Source organism: Vanessa tameamea, chromosome 3, assembly GCF_037043105.1.
Source record: "Vanessa tameamea isolate UH-Manoa-2023 chromosome 3, ilVanTame1 primary haplotype, whole genome shotgun sequence".
Taxonomy (NCBI): domain Eukaryota; kingdom Metazoa; phylum Arthropoda; class Insecta; order Lepidoptera; family Nymphalidae; genus Vanessa; species Vanessa tameamea.
The window spans coordinates 9,187,289-9,213,931 of NC_087311.1; the positions used below are offsets into that span (position 1 = coordinate 9,187,289).

Here is a 26,643-nt window from a genome sequence, read left to right on the forward strand (position 1 = left end):
AATAAGTAGGAAACGATTCGAAAAGCTAATTTGAATAAAGAATAACTTGAATTAATAAATTTTAGAATGACCTGATTTGAAATAAAACTCTATTATAAGTAGTATTCGAATATCTGTAATATATTAGCTGACTATTTCACATTTGTATTTTTAAATATCTTCCTTATATGGTATTCTGTATCTATGGCATTGAAGTTGATACATTATTAAAAATAAATTGTTTCCCAATTCTGGGTACATTATTCGTTTGAGTATAATCAAATACTAATCGATAGATGTATCACAGAAACCTTATGATGTTATGATTTCATAAGAACGTTTTATAAACAAGGCTTAAAGTAGTTTACGGATATAGTTTAAAGTTTGAAACAAAATGTTACGCAAACATTAATTGTATTCCATGTTAGACAAAGATTGAAGCAGGTTGTATTGAATCAAATTATGATTAGGCAGTACGAAGTTGGAAATTTATTTTATGTTTATGACCATGCAGTTGGTTTCTTAAGATTTACATTAGTGTGTGTGAAACGTTTGCAGCCATGCATGAACAAATCAGACCTACTATAACAAAGTGAGCTATTTTGAACTCTAATACAATTATATACTGAATTGAATAAGATTTCGTTCCGGTGTCAACACAGTGTGAAGGTTTACGTTCGTCCTTGATAATCTTCTATGGTTTGTTTCATGTTTTAATGAAAAAATATACTATTTGTTCTTACTAATATACTCATTATAGTTTTAGGATCTTAATATATAATTATGTGAGTGTTTTTTTATTTTTGTAACATGTTTTTAAATTTAGGTAAATAAGATATTAAGTAGACTATGCATGAAATTAACAATTACTGACGAATTCCAAACGAGATTAATTACAACAGTAAAAAATAATTAAATTCGGTTAGATAAGACAGACGAGAAAGTGAAGATAATCCCTTGGTGAGTTATGAAACGAATAATTTTTGAATAATAATTGTTTTTGCAAATATTAAAAATTCCCAAGGAAGTTATATGATCAGACAACAATAATCAGACCTCGGGAAAGACGAAACAAAAGAAGACAGCTAATGTGAACTGATACAAGAAATAATTATATTACCAGTTGTTCATTATGTAAGATAAAAATGATGTCGTACATGAAATAAAAAATCGCGAGCTAATACTAATCGAAGAGGACCAACAAAATAAGAAGCTCGTGCGGGGTCGTTGACCAAAACAATAAATGTTATCAGAAGATCGCAATTTGATTAACACGAAATGTTTTTACGCAGCTGCTTCTTCAGAAACCTCGTCGTAAAACAAAACTACCTGCTGTATTTACGTAACCAGCTATCGTGTTCATCTTTACGAATTGTTCGCATGCCAATATGAAACGCAATACTTTCTGTGAATATTACAAAATAAACAAAGTGTGTCAGCAATCAAATAAAATAATTTTATATAATTGCCGTATTTTATGCAAACATTCGCACACAATGCATTTGTGCGAGAACACCGTTTCCTGGACTCACAATAATTAAGAATTAACAATCTTAAGTCACACAGTAACGGTAAATTTGAATTCATTAAGATTGAATTACGCGGTACGAATCTGGGTCAGAATGTCTGTTTTGAAGTATCAAGATATTTTTAAATAATTTAATTGAGTTCAACTAACCGTTTTCTCCAATCTTGAATGAAGCTCCAGTCACACTGCTCATCCTCGTCTAACACCGTAGCCTCATTGTGGTCAACTCGTCCGCCATGCACTAACTCGACTAACTGACGAGCTCTTTCAAAATTACCTTCAAACTCTACTACTAAAAATCCATCTGGACTCACAGATTCAAAAATATCTTTTTTATAAGTCGCATCGTTTACAGTCACAATGTCGTGAGTTTCTTTAAGATCTTCGGTTTTGATCTCAGAGTAAATAGCCTCCGGTACTTCGACTTCGGAAACTAGTTGAGTCCCTCCACCTTTATCCACATCTTTGTTTGGTTCCAAATTTTCAGACTCAACTATTTGTCGATTTACGTATATTGCTTCTTCTTTTTGGCTCGTGATTTCCTTCTGTCTATTTTCTTCTTTTTTCTGTTCTGTGTGTTTCCGAATTATGGAATCTCCGAAATATATAACTACTTTGTTATTATTTTGAGTTATTTTATTAGCCAAGCCTCCTTCAGTGAGAGGGATGTTGGCATTCCTTGTCTTGTCATGAGATAGTCTTTCAGTTAATTCATCATAACAAGGAGGACGATTAGTATAAATCTTTTTATCTGCAGCTTCTTTATTAGCTGCAATCTTTTTTTCAACGCTTTGATACACAGGAGGTCGGCAACATTCATCGTATTGCGAGTTCCACTGCTTTGGTTCGCTGTAAATATGTTCCGGAGGTGACGAAGCTCGTTTCAATGGTATGTATTTTTCGTGAATGCTTTTGGAACTCGGAGTTTCGTTTTTTCTGAAATTAAGAACGCTTCGACGGAAATTTGATTCTTGAATGTCCCTGTTATTTTTTTTAGAACGCGAGTTCCCTAGCAGTTTAAACAGAGGCTTATGTTCGGTTTGCTTAACACGATCGGTGCTAGGTGCTTTGCGCATAGCGAAGGGCCCGGTATCTTCGACTGGTTGCTGATATAATTGTTCACAGCTGGTTGATTTATGAGATGACACACGAGATTTAGCAGGTGCGAGCGGTTCCCGGCTCTGCCAGTGTCGTACTGAGAGTCTTGCCGCTCCACGAATGAATTTCATGGGTTCCCAGGCCTCCGCCTTCCTGAGTATAAAATTATCACACATGTTGTGTTTCGCGGGCGGTTTTCGGGCGTCAGCGGCGTGGCAGGACTGGAGCTCGCGACATAGAAAGCACGAGCAACGCGCAGAGCACAGCATGACTACGCGAGCGCACCGGCCGCACTGGCGTCGCCGTTACTCCAAGAACCATTGTTAACGCCCCGCTACTGACGCCTCTTACCTTCACACACACGCTTTGCGGATTAGTGATACCGTTCAAACTTGATCTATTTGTGTAACTTTACATTGTTACACGAAAGTTTAGTTTCGATCATATACCTACAAATTGGATTACCATAATTCGAGTCATAAATTGCATCTAACAGAACTATAATCACGACTAGTAAACCAACTTAGTATCTATACTTATGTATATCAGAATATTTATGATAATTATACTCGTAAATTATCTAGGCTTTCTGTCTAGTCTGCTTATAATCAGTAGCATTCGTGTTTGGAGATTTAACATTAATGTTCACTAACACTTAACATCACCGGGTGAATGAAACTATAAGTATTACTCTAAATATAGAGCACGCTTCAATGAGGTGTCTATTTTCCTGTATATATAAGCGAATACAAATATCGAGTGATGATATTTTTATGAAAACAAAAAATTTACAAATATCTTGAAACAATAAAAAAAGTATTATATGTTTTCAAATTTACGAAAAATTCGTTAAAATTGTGTAAAATTATATTACATATTTATCATGATTCGATAGTTAGAGTAGGTAGTAGTTAAATAGTTTCGAGGTGCTAGTAAGTTTACTTATTGTTATGGATTTTACTTAATGATGATATGATAATGATACTCATTAGGTATATCAAAAAAATCGTTGAAAAGCGAATTCAAAACACACATATAGTAAAACTTAGTAAATGTCTTGTCTTTGAAAATTAAAACCAAAATTTTCATTTAATCAAATTGAAGATTGATTGAAGTTGTCATTTTACAACATTAATAAAGTTTAACAACTTAAAATTCTGCCAAGCAAAACCGGCAAGACTCAATAGTCAAAAATGTAGATCTACTATGGTAGAAGGAAGCTTGTAGACATAGTTCGCATCAGTATATTAATCAGATATATAGACAGAAAATACTTAAAAATACTGCAACGTTTTCCTTTTGTTCATTTTTTTTTTTATAATTACAGCTCGAATAATTAATTTAAAAAAACCGGTTAAGTTCGATAACATTAGTCCTAGACAGGATGACTGGATGTAGAAGGACACTTAAATCTATATGCATGTTATTATCGACCCGATCGTATATATCAGCCAAATCTCAGCCAACAAATTAATTATGAAAACTAACTACAATGATTATGTTCCAAAATCAAAATTGTTAATAACGGGTATTTTTTCGATTGAATAGTAATGTTTTCTAGAATCTATAACAGAGACCGAATGTTTGGGTTCAGCTTAATATTTGCTAAATATTACTAGTTTGCACACATCATAATTATTATCTGTATATTACATTATTGAAAGTAAGATGTTATTTTCCTAAATGTCGATGTAACTTTTCATAACTTTGAAATATATTTTAATTTATAAAATTACAAATATTTATATTCTTTATGTTTAGTAGTTATTTTTCTGTCCTGCATTACAATTAAAAGTCTCTTCATTACTTTGATTTTACAATACCCTGCCTTTTTTTCGCTGAAATAACGCATCACACATTTCTCCCTCATGAAGTGGGGTATATGAGTCTCGACTCGACTCGCCCAGGACGACTAGTACACCGGAATACCCACTAAAAAACCAGCAGTGCCCTCTCCGTCTCTTCGGCGGGCGCCACAGAATCGCTTTCGCATTTTACCGCGACGATTACACTTTCCCGCCTACTATATCATGTACATACTCTTACTGATCGTCACAGATTTGTCAACCCATCGAAAAACAAGAGTGAGGGAATAAAGTTATGTTCGAGCACACAGTTAAGCATTATAATATGTTTTGCACAGAGGGTTATAATCCCTTGAGAATTGTCTCCGTGACTGAAGTCATCACCAATCATAAAATATTAATGTGTGTACGAACATTCAGACTAAGTACGATTGACCAGTTGTTAAATTAAAATAAATGAAATCATAATAAAGTTATGTATGGATGAATATGAGAAAATACTTTTGATTTTAACACAGCCATATTCCCATGAATGCCATTAATTTCGTTAAACAATGAATTCAAGAAAAAACATAACTCTTCTAATTACGAGTGTTATAATTAAATGTGGTAACTGTTACTTTCCTCTGATGTACTCAATGGTTACTTTCGTTGCATAAAACACCGCCTCCCACAGTATTGTTGAAGATCATCACAATCAAATCCCATCCCAAGCTGGAGAAAGTACAAGGCGTCAACTGGCTTCACTATTGTTGGTTTAATACAATTAAATATTGTTTGCTTATATGATTCTCCTTTATTTCTTATTTCATTAACTTTGTATCGATGCTAATCCATACTTCCATACTAATATTATAAATGCGAAAGTAACTCTGTCTGTCGGTCTCGCTTTCACGCGAAAACTACTCGACCGATTTAAATGAAATTTGGTACACAAATAGTCTAAAGCCTAAGAAAGGACATAGGCTATTTATTTGGAAAAAAGTGCTGTAAAGGGTTGAAAAGGGAGATGAAAGGTTGTAAGTTGTTGGAAGTATTGTTATTTTTAGAACTAGAAGCATAAAACTTATATTTTAGGCTGTACACTTATAAACTAACGTATTTATAAATTCTATCCTTAAAGGAAATTGGGTTAACATTTCGTATACAGGTAGTCTGGAAGTCTGTAATTTTTGAAGTTAGAAGCTATTTTTGGGATACCGATTATAAATGAGTTGATACGTATTAAAACGATTCTGCATATTTTACCCCTAAGGAGGGAATTAGGGGTGACATTTCATATATAGGATATTCTTAATTTATTTTTGTGCTACTGATTAAAAATGAGTAGATTTAAACGTTTCTGGATATTTGACGCCTAAGTAGGGAAATAGGGGCGATATTTCGTATAAAGGATAGTCTGGAAGACCGTCATTTTTTTAGTTTGAAGCAGGTAACTTTATTTTTGGGCTACAGATTAAAAATGAGTTGATTTGCATTTAAGCGTTTTTGGATATTTTACGTCTAAGGAGAGAAATTGGGTAGACATTACGTATACAGGTTAGTCTGGAAGTCCGTAATTTTTAAAGTTAGATTCGCATTTAAGCGTTTCTGTATATTCTATCGTAAGGGCACACCAATGTGGTATACAAAGAGGTCTTACATTAACGTAATATTTTAAGTCAATTTGTACATATATTCATATTTTCTGCGAGTGAAGCCGCGGGTAACAGCTAGTATGTATTATAAATACGAAAGTAACTTTTTCTGTCTGTTAAACGTAACGAATTTGATTAAATTTTGCAATGAAGTAAGCTAGGACCCCAAGGAAGGACATAGGATTTTTAAACCTAATTCCTTACGTCTACGGTCTCCTTACTACAAACTCTAGTCTACGGTGGGCGACTACTAATCTAATATATTTGAATTGTTTCAAATTTATTAAATTTCAAATACGTATTTGTATACGTACCTATATGTGAAATATTACTGATACATGTTACAATTATTCTTTCAAGTTTTTTGTTTGAAATTAAACTACTTTGGGTAGTTTGATTATTTAGTTATTTATTATGGTGGCAATAAGAATAAAAACAGTCTTAACTTTTTATACTATAGATTAATTAAAATTAAAATAGTATCAAGCAAATCAAAACAAAATAATTCTGCTGATGCATAGAATAATGAGAAAAGAATATAATTATTAATAGTAATAAAGATAAGGATTAAAATAATTAAATCAGCCTTTAATGAAGCACTGCGTTCGAAAGCCTTAATGCTGGTGGGGATAAAGTCTTTGAATGGAGAGCACGACTCCGAAAAAGCAGTATATGACGCTACCCTAGACTAGATAGACTAGTCGTCAGAGAGGTCTATGTCTGGCGAGTACCTTTAAAAGAACTGATAGGATGGTAGAAGGAATTAATTATCATGACCATATTACAAAGATCTTTTATATAATTTCAATAAAACAGCAAAGTTATATAAAGATTTAAGTACGATTTTTAAAAACCGAAATGAACAATGGAAATTTTCGAGCACATTAAAACGAAATAAATTTCATCACGAACGGGTTCTAAGTGCATTATATAGTCATTTGTGATTGGCATCCAGCTGGTGGTTTAAAAAAACGTTCTCCAAACTGGATTTATCGGACCGGGGAATGTCAACACTGTCCGGTCCAGTAATAAACGCTAATAATTTGACATTAACCGGGGAAAAAAAAGTAATTGACCCTTAGAAGCATTTGTACGTTCATACTTTACTATCCTTAAATCTAGTTTTATGAATTACTAGTTATCGACCGCGGCTTCGCACGCGTTTCAGGGGTTAGTTGTCAGGTATTATTCACATAATATCTTTATAAATAATAGCCTATGTGTTATTCTGATTTATAAGCTATATTATAGTACTTCTAGAAGATATTACTAGACTATAAAATAGAAGAACTGAACAGTGTTTCTAGTATATGAATAGCTCTTGTATAATTTTTTTAGATACAAATCATTGTGTAAACGGAAGTTTACCCAATGATTTGTATCTAAAAAAAATATGTTTATTTTGATTTCTATTTAAATATTGTAGAGGTGAAAAAATATTTCCCTTTTTAATTTTTGCTTAAATCCTTAATATGGGAGTTAATTTATAATTTTTTACAGTTTTGAATAATTTTGAACATAATATACAAAAACGCGTTATTGAACGGAATTGAATTTTTTTTGGAATCATTATTAAAAAAAATAATAGTATCAACTCCATATAATTCTATAACAAGGGGTAACTGCTAGAAGCACTATGACAGCCTAAGGACGAAGATGGCCGAGAGCTATTGATAAAATAGAAGTCTGCACAGCTACCAGCCATGGAATGTAGGGCGGTTTCCCGTCATCCATAACGTCATTCAAGTTCACACATCCGTCACAAGATAATATAATTAGTAAATACTCTAATAAATATTTGGCTTTTGATAACGAATTAAATGATTGAATAAGACATCTTTAAGAAAAGTAATATTATAATTAAAGTAGATTTTAAAACAGTTCTAGTAATCTATTCTAATGTTATAAATGCGAAAGTAACTTTGTCTCTCCGTCTGTATGTTGTTGTTCCACCGCCAAACCACTGATGAAATTTTGTTAAATTTGGTATGAAGCAAGCATTATATTGAACACAAAGGAAGGGCATACTATAACTTACGCCTAACGATTAACCTGTAAAATACGAGCGAAGCCGCAGGCTACAACTAGTTTATTTTAAAAAGTTTTGTTTTGATTGAATAATAGGGAGTAGTGTGTCTCGCGCGACACTTCGCGTTTATTCAAAAGATTTTTTAGGAAATCGAAACCTATAGGTTTTGTTTTGTCATTAATTATAAACTGGAAGTCACTCATCTATATTTGGCGCCAAAATGATGAAACTTTTTATGGATGATATTTAATGTTAAATAATATACATTAGTTCAGCTAAAAATAGAGTTTGTCGATAACAATTTACTTTAATTTTGTTTACATTTTTCATTTTTTTCTTATACAGTCGTAGTACCGCTCTCTAACCGGCCAGTACCTGTTTTCCTCTCTCTAATTTTAATTCTTTTTTAAATTGTAACTATTTAGTAAATTGCAATCAAGTATTTTTCTACACATCTACGGCTGGAGCTCTTCAAAGGAAGACCATAAGAGTTTTTTTATGTGCAGCTATCGTCCCAAAATCACTGGGACAAAAATCGGCTTACGCTATTCATATAGAAGATATTGAAATGTCAAACATTTAGCAAATTTATTGTAATATTTCCAAAATATATAATTTGAATAAACCAATCTTCAAAACTTACAAGATTGGCGGCGACACTGAAACAAAACTGTTAATCTCGTAATAGCCGACAAAAATGTGTCTTAGTGTTATCGCGGCCAGCGACAAATCTTTGCTAATTGGCGGTACAGACGAGCCGACGGGAGAAATAGCCGTCACCGCACATTTTACACTCGTTTTGTTCTTATCCTGACAGTGATGGCTCTTTAAAGTCCCATGTCAATTAAAAAAATATTCCAGGAATGAAATAAGGCATGTACACCTTTATCTCAGCCCGTGTGACCTTAGCCTTTACGATACAAAAAAAAAAAACAAAATAATCTAAAATAAACTCTCACAAAATAATGGAAAAAGTAAATAACATATAACCGTTGAAAATCAAAAATATATTATTATTTTATACAAGAATTATTTACACTTTGGACTAAAATAAGTATATACAAATTGAAAATAGCTACTGTACAAATGAACACGTAACAATAGAGTTAACCTGTGGCAAGTGTCCCCGCAAAAATATAATTAACTTATTATAACATCATTAAATTCCTTTTGATTTTTCAATAAATCCTCATAAATTAATACAGAAAAAATAATCACTTAAGTTAAACTAAAACCGGATACGGAAATCGAGATCTGAAAAGTACGTTACAAGAAAATATTCTTGTCTGACATTCTTATCTACCAACTATTCAATATTTACTATCTAATACTACTTCGCCTTGAAGATCGCTTACTGCTGTTCCTATCTACTATCTATTGTAATAATATAAAATGTATTATTGTGTAAGCAATTCTTAGGATATTGTATTAGTTTATAAAATATTCAGTAATTAATGAAAACTCTAATATTCATAGTAGGATGTTAAAAAAAGTTTTCATGATCTTTTTTTTTAAATATGGAGACCATGGATCTGTAAAATCCTCCCTCCCTAATCGGTGGCCTCCGATTAGATGTGAAAGGCGGAGAATTGGAAGCTTCATCATAATTAATTTGTAGGATTGTATTAAATCCAAAGCTGGTATCGGGGTATAGATACCAAGAAGAACCGGCAAAAGTTCAAAGTTATGTCAATCAGATACAATTTCTATATATATAAATATTGTCTGAACGACAACACATACTAGCTTCGCGTAAGATGGTATTACAGAAACTTAAAATATTACCTTCTTAAATATTTCCCAAGGTAAGGTTTCCCACATCCCTAATAAACAAACATAATTGAAACCGACTACTACGCATTCATCCCGAGTCACGACTATTGCACCGAGTCTTTACAAACCATCGAAATATATATTTCTCGTTCTAGCGCATGAACTAAGCGGTAGTGACGAATGAGTCAGAAGACTAGATTTTGTTTTTCAAGACCTAAGAATGCTCGGCCTCGGCGTGATGAACGTCGCAACGGACTAACGGAGTCTGACATTCTGACCCATATGTTTGTACATAAATATGTGTTGGAAACAAGGTTCCGCACTTACGACCTCCTTAACTTGAACTTTAGCTGATCGATCGAACTACGCTCGGCACTATACTGAATCTTTGTTCAAGATAAGCGGGAAGAATGCAATAAAGTTTATTCTCAAAAAATCCAAACGATTTTTGTTCTTTAAATAAAATTTATTATTAATATATACAAGGATAAAATAAATATTACAGAATATCTTATATGTGAAGTTTATTTTATATATATTTATTATTTTTGATTTTTGTTTATTGATTTACATTTAGTCCGTTGATGTCATCCAAGAAGATGAGATTGCGGATTATGTAGATAAGGTTAAGGATAATATGGAGCGAGACTGAGGTAACGTTAGTCCTATGAAAGGTGTTTATCGTCTCTTAAAACCATCCCACTTGAGTTTATATATTAGTAGTTTAAAACCATATTCTCACGATCCTTTCTGTTAAAAAGATTAACGTGGTTAGCAAAACAGGTATGGTTTTTGAGAATTAAAAAATTCCCATTGTCTCTATATAAACATAGGAAGTGGTAGACTTACTCCAGATATGTTATATTTGAGATTAATGGAGTTGTTGAGGTACGCCGTTAAAATAACTCATAGTTAACGAATGAGTTTACAGACCTCTTTGCAATTTTCGATTGGGCTGGATATGGCATCGATGTAATTATCTCTTTAACGATGATATCGTCACCATTGCAGCGTCAGTGGAACAAAATGCTGCGTAACCTAAACTAATTTTCCCAGTTAAATGATAATAAATAAAACTGTTCAAACATTATAATTGTGATCCAAATATATAGATTGATTTTTTTCTCCAACCTGCGTGGTTTTGGTCGTAATATCTCGTGAGGCGCAGGCTGCCGGCGTGGTGGCCAGGCTGTACAGGCACACGCGCGCTCTGCACGTTCACCACCCGACCCCGCCACCGCGCCGCTCACCGCCACCGCCGCCGGCGCCGCCTCACCGAGCGTGCGCGCATCCTCACTAACAGCAAAACACAATAAATAATCATTTATTTATTTATTTGGAAGCATATGTGACACGAAATATGTGTATAGTATAAACGTTCCTTTTTGTTGCTTGTTTTACCAAAAATATGCTAAATACAATAAACTTTTGAAACGTAATTTTACAGAATTGTCTTAAATGTAAAACTACCACCACTGGTTCAGAATGTAGAATCTACCTAGAAGAATCGGCAAGAAACACAGTAGTTTCTATATATAACTATATATTTTTTGATGTCTGAGAATATCTTTGACATTGTGAAATCTAACGTAGTTAGGATTCTTAGGAAATGCAACACTTTCTTTATACTTGAATAAATGTAATTATTTTTTTCCAATTATCCATTATCCACCAAATACAATTTAGAATTATTGTTACAATTTATTATAGTTGGCGCTCTACCCCTCGCATAATAATGGAGTATGTTTTAAAAAGATAATTTTGTCATTTTCACATGAAACGTTACAAGAAATACTTGCATGATATTTTTTTTTATGAAATAATTGAAATGGGAAAATGGGCCTGATAATAAGTGGTCATCACCGCCAATAGATATTTTAATTATTCCTTGATTTCCAATGCGCCACCAACCTTGGGAACTAAGTTATTATGTACTTTGTGCCTGTAGTTACACTGGCTCACTCATCCTTCTAACCGGAACACTACAGTACAAAGTATTGCTGCTTGGCGGTAGAATATATGCTGAGTGGGTGTTACCTAGCCAGAAGAGGTTGCATAAAGCCCTACCACCAAGTAAAAAATACACTGAAATATGTAATTATTACTCGTATCGTAATCAAGCTATCTTATCAATATGTAAATAATTCATATAATATGCTGATTAAAAATTATAAACAATGCGTTTTATTTAAATTAACAAAATAAACACTTTTAATTTTCTATTTTAAATTAACTTCAAATCTTCGATTTTTGTAACTAATTTGAAATATCCTTTTCTGTTATATTTAGTTCCTGTTAAAAGTGAGAGCAAACAATGGCTACATAACGATCTATTTATCCGTAATAGTTGTAACAAACTAGCGGTTTACTGTTTCTAATGCTAGATAACATTAAACCGGTTCTGAGCTTAGACGTCGATCGACACATTAAGTGTTTATAAACCGTTTGTCTGTAAACGATATCTAAACTCAAACAACTGGGTATTAGTCGGGAAACCTGTATGAAGTTGCGCTCACATTAACCGCGTTCCAGCAATACTAAGCGCTCCATTCTTGGTAAAACGATTGATCTACTCGTGAACGTATTTAAAAGTGGGCTAGATAAGATAGAATTCTATATGTAAGTCAATAATATTCATAACAAATAATAGGGTTACTATCCTGTCTTACCTCGCTTAATTTTACATAATAAGTATTCGTGTTGTCGCTGTTTTAGCCATAAGGCTCTTGTTAATATTTCTTGTCTGTATTTTATTTTTAGTTACATATGTTAACAGGTATTTGTATTGTATTATACGCAATAACTATTTTGTAAATAATAAAACAGCAACTATTGATAAACTATGTACTTACTAGATACCTATCTTTGCGCCTGTTCTGTAATATAGGTGGGTACCGCAAAACCTATGTACTTTTTCTCATGCGTTTATTTAAATATCTTGTAATGTCTTTGCTAATAGGTCTTAGTTGCAAAGTTTAAGTGGCTATTCATATTGATAAGAAAATTTTCGTAACAATTAAACTAAGTGTTGTATATTTTTTTTTATTATCATCTGTATATACTTTGCACAAGTTTATTTATCAAACTAATTTCTCTTTATCAATACTAAACTATACCGAAAGTAAAGAAAAACAAAGTTTTTGCGTAAATTTTAGTTTTTTCACTTCTGGAAATATATGAGTAATATTTAGTACGTAAATTCATATTAGTATTGCTATAGTACCAATGCTATACGCAGACTAATTATGCTAAAATCTTTTATAAACTAAAATCAAAACAGCCACGAAGTGTAACTCTCGTTCACGAAGCGTATTATGTTTTTATCAAAAGCAATCGTTGCTTCTGTTGATTGCTTTTTGGTATATTTTATAGTGTAGTTTTTGTTTATCACTCGGGATGCTATATTATCCATGACGAAAAGTATTCCAACAACAGTTGAAGTATATCTGAAGCGCAAGTTGTCGCGTTGGAGACTCAAGGGTGTAAAGACAGCTGTGGCGCATACCAAGGAGTCATTTAGCGCACGTGTCCAACGACGCGCCTTGAAAGGGTAATGTTAGTTGCGTATTAAATAAAAATAATAATATTTTTTTATATAAATCACAACAAACTGTGTTTAGAAAACATATTCATATTATCTTGTGTATCTGTATACATACATATCAGAATAGAAATGTAAGTTGGATCCTCTGTATTAAAATAGATATTTCTTGTGTATGTTAACCTAAGTACGTATTTCTTTCGTTTCACATATCTCGAGAACTAAACATGATTTTGCCTTCAAAACACTTGTCAACACGAAAGCGATATTATAAGTGTTCCAATTATAAACAAATCAAAATATACTTTATTCATGTAGGAAGATCGCTAATTGAATTGTCTTTTTTACAGAAATGTATTAAATGTAAATCTACTTGGGTTGTATGGAACCCTAAAAACATAATAACGTCTTTTAATTGATAAATATCGAATCTAATCTCAGTCACGAATATACGTATAATGTCTTCAGTATAGAGAAATATGTACGTTACGCGAACCGGCTTCGCACAAATAGAGTATGTGTAATAAAACTTTTATATCTTATTTAAAACTCATACTCCTAACATACTAGTAATATTATAAAGGGACAAAATTCGTTTATTATTTTTAGTATGTAGGGGGTAATTACCAGAACTGATAATCGAATTCTAAAAAACGTTTTATGAGTGCTATATAGATATTATATATTAATATCATATCATTTTCTATATTAATAAACTGAACCCGTGCGAAGCTGGGGCGGATCGCTAGTGTAACATAAAACGTCGCAGTCGGCATGATTTTTTTGATATCTTCAACAATCATCGTGATAAGTATTAATTATTTATTGAATTATTAACATTTGATAGTTTCTGTGTTTATCGAGTTCAGACAGACAGACGGACAGCTACTGGTGAGATCGTTGTTTTATAATGTAAATCATATAAGAAAGACATTTAAACACAGTTATAATAATTATGGATTTTTTAATATTTTATTTTATTATATTTGTGTTTTTTCAATCCTTTCGACTCCAATTTGTAAAATTGTTAAATTATAGTATTGTATAAGGAGTATTTATTAATTTTACTTTAATATTACGAGGATGAAAGTGGAAAATGAGTGCAAATGATAAGTGATGCTCAGCACTTACAGATGGACTCTACATGGGCACTGTAAGTAATATTAATAATTCTTACACTGTCGATGAGCCGGCAGTCTAAGTGGTTTTGTCCCTTGTGTCTGTAATTATACTGACTCACTAACCCTTCAAACCGCAACATACAGTCTGCTTATAGTGTACGTTTAAGTGTATTAACGTTGGACATCATATTGCATGTGTATCTAGCTAGTCCATACCTTAATACAAAAAGTATTGAGTATATATGTACTATAACAAGATTTAAGGTTAACTAAACGATTTAAAAATGTTACCATGCTTAAGTCACTGTCAAATATTTCGAACATTCGACCTTTTTTTTAAACATGAAGATTGGTATTTAATAACTACCCTCGAGTGAAGTGACTAGCAATTTGCAAACACCTCGTGATTGCTCGCCACCGACATTCCGCGCCAAACGGCGTAATACAGACGAACAAAAAAAATTAACTTTTGAATTTTATAAACCATTGATCTTATTCGAATTTGATGTTTGACTTATACATTATACATTTTATATACAAGTTAGTATCGAATTTTCTGGATAATCATAGGAATGTCATTATAAGTAATAAAAACTAGTAAATAATAAGTATCAAGTAAATATCTTTTAAAAAAATCACATTTTAATATTTTTTTGTTTTAGTAGTACCTCTTTTTTAAACAAAGAAGATGATACTTACTTGATATAATATAACTAACGAAAACTTCAGATTGAATATCGGAAATCGCAACACATAAACAGATTAAAAAAAATTATTCCTGTGTATAATCTTCTCATCAAATATTTTATTCAATATTTGTTGTCTTGATCCAAGTACGAAATTAATATCATTTTTTTATTAACCAACATGCTCTAATGTCGCTCATAAATTGCAGCATCCGTGATCACAAGAGATAGTACCTAATACTTGCTACGGTTTTAAGCTGTGCCGGTAGCGCGCGATCATTAATCACTGCAACAAAACAACGATCTGCGCTCGCGCACCCGGTCATTACGCCGGTAATTTGTCCCGAGGGTCGTAAGTTTTTTACTTACAACTTTCAAAGATTCATTTTGTTCGTAAAAGTTGTGTTGGTGACGATTTTTTTGTTTTTGAAGGAATAATTTCTGTGGAATGTTTATTTTATTTTTCAGTAAGTATATACATATTTAATAAAAACGAATATTATTCTAATGGTCTTATTATCACAATAGGTTTAGTGTTATCCCTTAATACTGATTTAATGACTCTGAGGCAAATTATACTTACCTACATATATGTATATATAGCATCCGGCACAGACCTACTTAATCATATTCGTTTGACGTAATGTTAAATAATAAATAGATTTAATTAATATTAAGATGATCCCACGGACCAATACTACTTTTTCACTAGTTAGACATATTCCTTTGTATTTATGATACAGGTAAAAGTAATATATGCTAACTGATAGTAAGTGGTCACCGCTGCCCATAGACAATGAAGTTATAAGAAATATGAACCATTCCTTATATTGCCAATGCGCCTCCAAACTTATCAACTAAAATTCTAAGTAGCTTTACCTGTAGTAACATAACAATAGTCAGTATTGCTGTTTGGCGGTAGAATACCTGATGAGTGGGTAGTGTCTACCCAGACGAGGCATCCACAAAGCCCAAGTAAAAACAATTAATTTTAATAGCTAATATTAAAAAACTAGATATTGAGATTGAGTAATCGAATGTTGTCAACTTCACTTTTTATGCTAAATGTAGACACACTGGTAGTAGAACTTGATATTTAAAGGTCAAACCGTTTCGCTTTATTTCCCATATTATATTACCTAGGCGACCTCTGCTCCGGATGTGATCCCAGAGATCGAGAACTATATACAAAGGATTCTTGTCTGATGATTCCTTTCAAGATTTATCCTCTTATGAAATATCTGATTTTCCGAGTTATTTAAATATACTCATTTCAGGATGAGGGAACAGTCTGCATAAAAATTCTATCAAAACTAGTAACGGTTTGTGCGATTCTTCTAATAGATAACTATAGTGGACCTTAAAATTAATTAAAGTTCTAAGTTGTCAATTATTATATTTACCAAAAAAAACATTGTAGACTTAAAGATTATGCAATGATAAATGATATAAAATAACCGGCTTTCAATTTAAACCGACCAAACGGAAAGTATACCCTACTACAAATATTTTCTAAATCGGTTCATAGTTCTGGTGTAACAAACAACTGTTTTATTTCTATTAATATAAAAAACATACAACCGATTTCATAACATCATCCCTTTTTTTGGTTAATTAATTAAAACTATCTTTTTATACAAATTATAGAAACACGTCGTCCAAAAGTTTGGCTGAGACTTTGAATTTAGCTAATTATAAAATGTATAAATAACATAACCATAAATAATATATAAACCGAAACCCCCTGGACGTCGCATACGCCATTAGCGAGGTCTACCGTAACATCTACTCTGCAAGCCCCATCGTCTACTCCCTCAAAATGGAGAGATTCACTGACGCCAACATACCATCCGACCAAACCAAAACCCTATATCTGGCCCATACGCAGGAGGAAAAGATACTCCTGATGGACCAGGGATACGGAAAAGGTGAAGGGTCAAGCGTCATGACCATCCACGAATCTCAGGGACAGACCTACGGCGACGTTATCATAGTCCAGTCGAAGAATGTGAGGCTTCGTATACACGAAAGTGTCCCTCTCGCAGTTGTGGCAATCACTAGACACCCTAACACCTGTGTCTATTACACGGACGATGGTAGCGACGCTATTGGCAGATTCATCGGCCGAGCGGCGGGTGTTTCAGAAAAGACCATCCTAGAGCACAGCCTTAAGACATCTATACATAAACGCGACATCGAGTCCTACTATGTACAGTATTTTTATATATTATCATATATTATTTATTATGAATTATTTATATATTATTTTAAATTGAAAAAAAAAATGTCAGTGTGGGCCACGTCTTCCAAGAAGACGACAAGCTCGAAGTCCAGCGAAGATCTGCTGATGTTCAGTAAAAATATAAAATAACGCCACAATTTATAAAAATAAAATGTAAAAAAAGGCACGAGCAACTGTGAGCCCGTGGATGTTGTAAATTAAATAAATAAAAAAAAAACCATAAATCATAAAAAATATATATCAGTGTCTCATAGGTAAGATAGTAACTTCGTTGTTGTTTTTTTTTTTGTATAGTAAACAGTCTGTAAATTTCACACTGCTGGGCTAAGGCCTTCTATTTGAAAAGCTCGTTTGAAGCTTATGCTTCTGCAATTCGTGTTAATGGAATATTTGGTGTACTTGATTAAGAAATATAACTTAGGTTTCGTTTAAAACAATACTCATTTACTTACTATTAAAATAATCATTTCAATTAGGAAAGGTACCTCGTTATAATCTTGGTATTGTAAGTTGTATGTATGCTGGGATATTAGTTAATGTCATTTTACGGTGTACAATATAAAACTAATGTTAATTTGATACAGACAAGTTAACCCTATGCAACGCAACTGTCGACCGAGCCCGGGATTCGAGGCCTCGGGGTCACAATGCACACGCGCACACTTCGTAGAAGCGATCATTATACCAACTGAACGGGTTCTTATGTAATAAAGATTTATTCGTCATCTATTGTGCTTACTATACAGGTGGGTCAATGAACTAATTTGGATTATTATAACGATTTATTGTAGGTTCTAACTCTATTCATTGAACGTTGTTTAATCTCCGATTACTATGTGTGGAATGGAGTACTAATATATTAGTGTTATATGAAATACAAATAAAATTGCCCATCAAATGTCTTCATTATTTGTCGATAGTCGATCGCTACAATATTTAACATATAGTGTCCTCATATCATGTGTAGACTATTCGTAGTGATGATTATAAAACTTTTCTTGTAAATTTTATTTTAATTCATTCATACTGATAACAGAGAACTATTCTCACGTCGTACAATTATTATAGCGGTATTAGCAATTAAATGTGATAAAATCAATAGTCATCTTTGATATTTATATAGAAATATAAATATTAGATAGTTCTTGTCGAAGCTGTCAAAGCACCGTCAAACAATAAAGTGACTAGTTTTTCGCGTATCGACGTCTTCGTTAAATTTGAAAATAAAACGCAATGTCAATCGAAAGTCACGCACGGAGCAGGTGTTTCTTATAAAATAAAACGAGCCACAACCGAGCATCGCCCACCCCGCTCTACCTGACACAATGGCATCCGAAAAAGTGAAAAAAAAAAACACAGATCGCTGATACATATATCCCTTTTTACGTGCCGAACATTTCTCTGGATATTCTGTCAGCTATAATAACTCAACTGCAATGATAGGAATCATGGAAGTGGCTTATTCTATCCTTGCTCCTTGTTAAACGCGTAATTAGGTAATTCATTAAATATAAACAGTTTTAAAACACATTAGTTTGGATTCTACAATATTTATTCTTCTGTTTATTGGTTTTAATTTTCACACAGTATTTACTCAAGAAAAGAAACACAAAACGATGAAAAATTTTAAGGGTAGGCTAAGTGTTTTCAATTAAGCAGCATTAATGACAACTTACTTTTTCTTTAAATAATCCGATGAAGTGAAATTCTGAGTGTATACTTAAAATATAAGTTATTAAATGAATAGATAGCGGATTATTTTATTCCCTGAGTTTAATATTATTTTATTAGGACACGAGTTCCCTAATTATATATTTGCAATTAAGCGAATATATCTTGAATCGACCAATTACGTTCGCCGTCCGTCTGTCCGTCTGTCCGCTGACAAGATCTATTCGGACGATCCATCGTTACCATTTAAAATTATATTCTACTAAGGATCAGAAGTTGCTCAACGATTTAGAACATAAATTGTACCCGTTTAATTATAACGTTTGGAAATCGTAAATAACTGAAATCAAATATGACATAGGTTGTTAATGAATATTTTCCAAAAATAATATTTCTTAAGCCGTAAGTCGTTTTTCTTAATAGTATGCGTTATATATTATTTCTGTAAGTATAAAGTAGCATGAATTATCCTTTATTTGTTTGTGTCTTAAAGATTTTAAACAAAGTATTACTTTAACTTAATTATTTCCGTAGAGCTATTCCTTAAGAACAACTTTGAGAGTAACCATAGCCCACGATCTTAATATATGGAAAATTTTAAAGATACTTTCACTACAACAATTATTAAATAATTCACGATTGAGATCACGTTCGAGTCCTACGCGATAACTATAATCAGTTTATTATTTGTTCACATTTAAAGCAATGTGATATGTATTTCCAATATGCTTTTGTTATATGCATATACATGCAATACTAAATAAAATCTATTTTCAAGATCTCATTATAATGGTAAACGTACCCTGATGTTTTATTTTAGGCTGAGGTGTCGCAATGATTGTTAAAATGACCGGACTAATCAGATTTATCTTATTCTGTAATAAAATGACAACAAATAAGATTGTAAGTTCAATTTAATAAACTTAGTTGAACTTTTCAACTCAGTATTTATAGTTAGCAAATTTAAATATCAAGGCCGTATATATGTTATAAGTTTATTGACTTTAGACGTTATCATACAAATACGTATGATCATACTTGGACTTATCAATATTTGTTAATCAATACAATTAAATTAAATTGTAGAAAATTTCTGTGTGTGCCTTTTCAAATTATTATGATTACTGTCGAGATTTTAAAAACAAAAAAAAAAACACATTTTTTTTATTATTTTTAATATGAGTAAAATTACAAATATTTGGATCGATTTTGATGAAATAAAAACTTAGCCCGGTAAGGTCTATAAAACATTATAACACCTTAAAATTTACTTACATATTTATTTGTAAAAAATTATAAATTTTAAATTTAAGGCACAACAGAGGGACGCTAGTACTATATTAAAATGTAACTGTAAGTGTATTATACATCACTATCTGTCTTTCTGTGGTATCAAATGGATACCATTGAATTTAAATGAAATTCGGCGTGACGGTAATTTAAGCCTTTACTCAAAATTTAGGATATATTTTTCTTCGTACAGGAAACCAATGTTTTCCGTCTTAGCCGAGCACGACATGTAGACTTATAATATAAATTCGAAAGTAACTCTGACTATTTGTACCTCATCACGACTAACCCACTAAGATGATCATAATTTAATTTGAGGTACAGGTAGTCTAGGACTTGTAGTCCAGTTATTACTTTAAGCTGTATATAAATGAATGTGAACCAAGAAGGCTGATTTTTAGATATTGTGGCTTAGGAAAAGCTTTCCTTAAGATTTCATATGGGCTTTCTCCCCAGCTTGAAGAATTAATCTTTTATTTTTTTTTACATTCTCTTTCAATATCTCGACAAGGATCTAGGAGGAAGGTGTGATCGATGTAGAAATATAAGCGTGATAATCAAATAATCTAAATTATAGAAAAAAAGTATTTATATTTAAACTAATGTATTATGAAGGTGAGCCGATTTATTAAAAAAAAATTACACCTTTATTAAAATTGGCAAAGATATTTCATGGAAAATCTTGGTTGACAATTTCAAGGTTAGCTATGGCATATTGATGAAATTCGAGGAAAATTACATATCGCAACAAGCACAAAACTAGTTAAACTTAAAACTAAATTTAAACTCATTAAAAACACGTCGAGTTTACACGTGTGTTTTAGTGTTCACCGATTTGAATAGTAATTAATTAAATACACAATATAAATTTTTAAAGATAGATAAGAATACGTATTCTGGTATTACACGTTATATTATGATAATTTTATTTGCAATTTGATATGTATAATTCTTAATTGAGTTATCATATTATTAATAAACAGTCAGTCATAGAGTCCAATTTCCTATATCATGGAAATTTACTAATAAAAAGGCCAGCTTAAAATTAAGACGAGTTAGTCTCGCTTGATTAATTGCAACAACAGGGTCACAATGAGTTTCAAGAACAAAATTGTGATAGTGACTGGAGCCAGCTCGGGCATTGGAGCCTCAGCGGCGATAATGTTCAGCAAAGAGGGCGCTCACGTTGTGATGGTGGGCCGTAACGAGACCAAACTCTCCGCCGTGGCCGCGAAGTGTTCGTCGCCCCTCGTGATTCGTGCAGATGTCGCCAACGACGACGATGCTCGTCGCATCATCAACGAAACCATTAACAAATTCGGTCAAATCGATGTCTTGGTCAACAATGCTGGTATGTCAATAAAAAATGACGGCATCCTCGGCAACGATATGATGACAGCTTACGACGCTATCGTTAACGTCAACCTTCGAGCGATTGTTCATTTAACGGTCTTGGCTGCCCCATATCTGGTCAAAACTAAGGGGAATATAGTAAATATATCGAGTGTCGCTGGAATTATGGCTCCTTTTTCTCCCGGTATGTTAAATTATTGCGTCTCAAAAGCAGGTTTGAATCATTTCACCGTTTGTGCTGCGGTCGAGTTGAGCCCTCATGGTGTTAGAGTGAACACGATTAGTCCTGGACCGGTTCGAACTGATATATTGGAGACAGTTAAATCTCCTTTAACTTGGGACAGCTTTCTGCCGCTTACTCTTCTTAACAGAATATCTGAGCCGGAGGAAGTAGCTGATTTAATCTTATACATTGCAAGTGATAGGGCTAAGTCTATCACGGGGTCTAATTACGTGACTGACAACGGTATGCTAATTAAAAGAACTTAATATAACGTGTACGTTGGGTTTTTCTGTGTAAGTAAAAAAGAAAATCATTGTTTTATTGCTCCGAATAAAAAATAACCTTTTTTTGTGACGTAGTAATTAAAAATTATCTATACTCATTTGATTTTAATTGATATGAAGGACAAAAAGTGGTGATGGTTTTTACCAACGTAATATCTATGACACGGCAATATTAAAATTAAGTAAATTTAATAAATGAATTGTTTTTTTTTGTTTACTTATTATGTAAATAATAACACCAATGAAAATGTAATGAAACAGATATCCATTTCGTATATTTATGTATGTTTTGTATTTATACACATACAATCTTCGCACTAAAAATACCCATTTTTTTCATATTTCTTAAACAGATCATATAAAAATAATTTTATTTAATATATATTTATTGTAATGCATACATTACAATAATGAAAGTTGGGTTTGATTTGATCGTCATTATTAGTTAATGTAATATCTCTGTGCATTGGTGCGTCAACTTGGGGTACGATTCCCTTCATTGTTCAATGTCACGGCGCAACGCGTCTGGGCTTGGTTTCCTTACACACCCCAAATTCTATTTTCCTAAGAGAATTGTTTTTAATTGATATTCAATAACGAGGTTAGAGTGAGTAAGTGAGTTAATAGTGAGATTAGATAAGAACTACTTAACTTTTTTTGAAAATAATATTAATATAAAAATTGAAATATATTTAAAGGCGAATTTCTTATCTGAATTTGAAACTTTGTAACGTTGATGTTTAATTTATAGCGATAAAACTGCTATCGCAATGAGTTGATTTATAGTTCAGTACTTACGTTTAGATTTTATTTTTACAATGAGATAAAACCTTAGATTTAAATGTCGCTAAGTCATTATTAATAAATATTCATTATTGTATAAGGAATTGTATGCTAGTTCATTAGCACTTTCACTATTGTATCAGTTTTTCAGATACTCGGTATTCGCTATCTAGTTTAGATGCCATAAATTATACTGTAACGTAAGATCCATTAACCTTTACACGGATTAACCATTTATTGAAGGAATAATGGTTTGTATTTCACATGAAGGAAAATGAAAGTTTCTATCAGTTATTTATCTATTATTCTTGTAATAAATCTTCATTATACAGACTAAATTAACTATTTTTTTTTTAAATGAAGAATACTAGCAATGCCGCGAATTAATTAAGGAATTACTAATATTCCTATTTACCCCTCCTTTTAAGTTTATCACTTGTGTTAGGGGTGGGGACGACAATAGCCCAAGGGGTCAGGATCGATCCTGCGACTTTTTACATCGCTAGGCGGCCCGTAAACCATTGCGCTATTTACGCTCATTATTTCCAAAAATATTATATTTTTTTATTTATTTATCATTTATCGGTTATTTTTTTTATGTAATATGTAGGCGGACCAACAAATGGGCCACCTGATTGAGTGGTCACCACCGCCCATAGACATTGGCGCTGTTAGAAATATTAACCATCCCTTACTATGCCATTGCCATTGCCACCAACCTTGGAAACTAAGATGTTATGTCCCTTGTGCCTGTAGTTACACTGGCTCACTCACCCTTCAAACCGGAACACAACAATACCAAGTATTTCTGCTTGGCAGCAGAATATCTGATGAGTGAGTGGTACCTACCAAGACGGAGCACAAAGCCCGACTAATTAAATGCTAACTTTATAACGATCTGATCTGCTTACTGCGGATCAGTGTGTAAAAGAAATCGGGAAATTTGTTCTACGAAAATATGTCGTCTTTTTTAAGTTAGTAAGCAAGAAATTGAATTTAATATGTAATAATAGAACAAAAACTTGTATAGCGGAACTTTTGTATTTAGCATATGAATTCAAACTGTACTTATATAATTATTAATACAGTCATGATTTATAAAAACACAATATACGATATCAATGAAAATATTTTCGTTTTTAAGGAATGTGAATAACTAACAAATTATTAAATAGGAATATTTACAAAAACACTCACGAATTAAGTTTTTTTTAGAATATTTTAGATAGTTAGACGAGCAAATTTGCCAACTCCCTTTTAGATACTAGTCAATGCACCGCAGGATGTTATGCTCCTTGAGCCCATAAATACAGCGGCTCACTAATCATTTAAATTAGAATACAAAAATACAATTCTTGTTATTTTGCGGAAGGTTAACTTGTGAGTGCAGACGGCCGTCCACACAGTCCTCTCACCGATAAGGTATAATCAGTATAATTTTAATTTAACTTGAAGACTTGGGTTCTTCTATAAGACTTTTATATTATATTTTTCTTTACTCTATGTATTAATGTTGTCCTTCGGAATACTGAGGTTTGTCGATTTGTTTAATTTTAAAAATTAAGATCTTAATGATTTTTTCTATATATATAAAATATATTACCTATATTTATAAAATTTTACAAAATACGAAGTCTGAGTTTGAAATATTAATCTTCACCTTTTCGGCATATCTTTAATCTCGAATGCTATAAAGGCCGAAGATTAAACCGTACCATACGTCACGCGGCGCGTGCGCACGCGTCGTGACGGCCGCTGCCACCGGTGATGCATTCACCTTGTTCCCATAAAATTGATGGCATGCTTGCATTGAGGAGATAAGCAAATGTTATGACATGCTTAAGACTAAATACTTTGGGCCCGAGTGTAATGGATGGTGAACATACCCGTACATCTTATATTTTTGTTAGTAAATTTAGATTATATATACATTTTACGTCTACTAAGCACTTTAGTCTAGTTTTTTTAATTATAAAAAATAATATAAACTTTATGTACATTAGAATTATTTCCATTGAGATTTAAATAAGTGGTAAAAAACTATATGATACAAGTAAAGCAACTACCGGTTCGTAATGTAGATTCTACCGAGAAGAACCGACAAGAAACGTTAAAATATTAAATGAATACATATATATATATATAAATTAACGCAATATTTGCAAAACAATAATAAGAAAAAGGTTAAAAACATCTATTTAAATAACAAGTTCTTAACAAGAAATATTTATTTTTCAATTTTATTTATGTTGAAATAAAACCTTTTTGGAATAAATCATGATATTAATAATACAAGTAATAAAATACCACTAATACAAACAGTCGTGCGTATGGGGTAATAATTAACCAGCTCCGTAATTACCTGTTGACTACAACTCGGCTATTAGGAAGACTAATTCACCAGTATTGTATAATTTACAACACTGACCTACCATTAGCTCTGACTGTACGACTATCCGGAGTAAACATTTATAAATGCCCATATACAGTTACCATTTAACAAATACCAAACGCACTACGTATTTAATAAAATTTTAATATCACTATTATTATATCCCTCATTCAAAACTGTTATAAGCTTTTATAACTGCGTCGTTGATCTAGAGGCAAACTTATAAGAGTATAATATAATCTATTTAGGTTCTGTATTTAAATATTTTTTTGGGTCGTTAAAAAGTATTTTAGGTCTTTCTGTCAATATTATCTCAGAGACCGAAGGAGACTAGAAATTGGCAGTGCTTACACTCCCTAACCCGACTCGAGATCCCGCGGGATTACAAATATCAATCCCTCGAATTTACGATCTCGAAAGATCGGGATTGCATTTCCTACTCCCGAGTCCCGCGCTGGGCTTGTACTCTTTCCGTTTGTGTCTGATTTGCCGCGCCACCTTTATTGTGAAGATGAGGAAATAGCACTCGATTAAGTACACTTATTACGTTAGCGAACAATTATGCACTATATTATCTCCAGCCAGTACCGGATTCAAAATCAATGCCACCTGTGGGAACTGTAAGAAATATCGCCCCGTTGTCGGATTTTTTGCATAAAATCTCGATACAATAACTTTAAACAAATAAAATGGCTCATCATAGCAGATAATTTTATATATAGTTTTTTTTTTTTCTCATCCTACTAAGTTTGAAGCTCCTGAAAATTTGCCTACTAGACTCGAGTGGCCTTAGTGTAAATCCAGTTATCCAGTTGGATAGTCTTGCTTGATAATAGCCATTATGAAAATAGGCAGCCGTTCAACTTCTCATTGCATCATCAAGAGGCACGAGAACTGGTAACAACTTAGGCTAACGTCACATACACACTCGATCAAAATTAATATATAGTTAATTCAAGTAGGCTCTTGCGAGCCCTTTTGGATCGTCCTTTTACATGATTAAATAAAATTAAAGCAACCAACAACAAACTCAGTAATTACTACACGAACTTCTATAGCTTTAATTTCTAACATTGTAAATTCAATAATCAATTAGTTCTTTATTAACTTTTTTTAAATATTTTAAATCACTTTCTTGACTGCTTGTGAATTTTGATTATAGTCCGTTTTATTATAATTTCATCATATTAAAGTCACAAAGATTCTGT

General features: G+C 32.4%; 2 protein-coding genes across 4 annotated transcripts in view; one reads left to right on the forward strand and one right to left on the reverse strand.

The window, feature by feature from the left end:
• Nucleotides 1-26,643, reverse strand: part of LOC113397457 (uncharacterized protein) — a 55,797-nt gene that overhangs the window by 24,908 nt on the left and 4,246 nt on the right. For 2 of the 3 annotated variants that reach the window (XM_026635807.2, XM_026635806.2), the window contains exon 1: nt 1,658-2,913. In XM_026635807.2, coding sequence (XP_026491592.2) covers nt 1,658-2,874 — 1,217 coding nt within the window. In that variant the 5' untranslated portion in view covers nt 2,875-2,913. Of the gene's footprint in view, nt 1-1,657; nt 2,914-10,980; nt 11,146-26,643 lie in introns of those variants that run through there. The other variant, XM_026635808.2, reaches the window with a different exon arrangement.
• On the forward strand, nt 21,448-22,253 carry LOC113397498 (3-oxoacyl-[acyl-carrier-protein] reductase FabG-like). Its single transcript, XM_026635889.2, has one exon. The coding sequence runs from the start codon at nt 21,493-21,495 to the stop codon at nt 22,240-22,242; it is 750 nt and encodes a 249-aa protein (XP_026491674.2). The 5' UTR covers nt 21,448-21,492; the 3' UTR covers nt 22,243-22,253.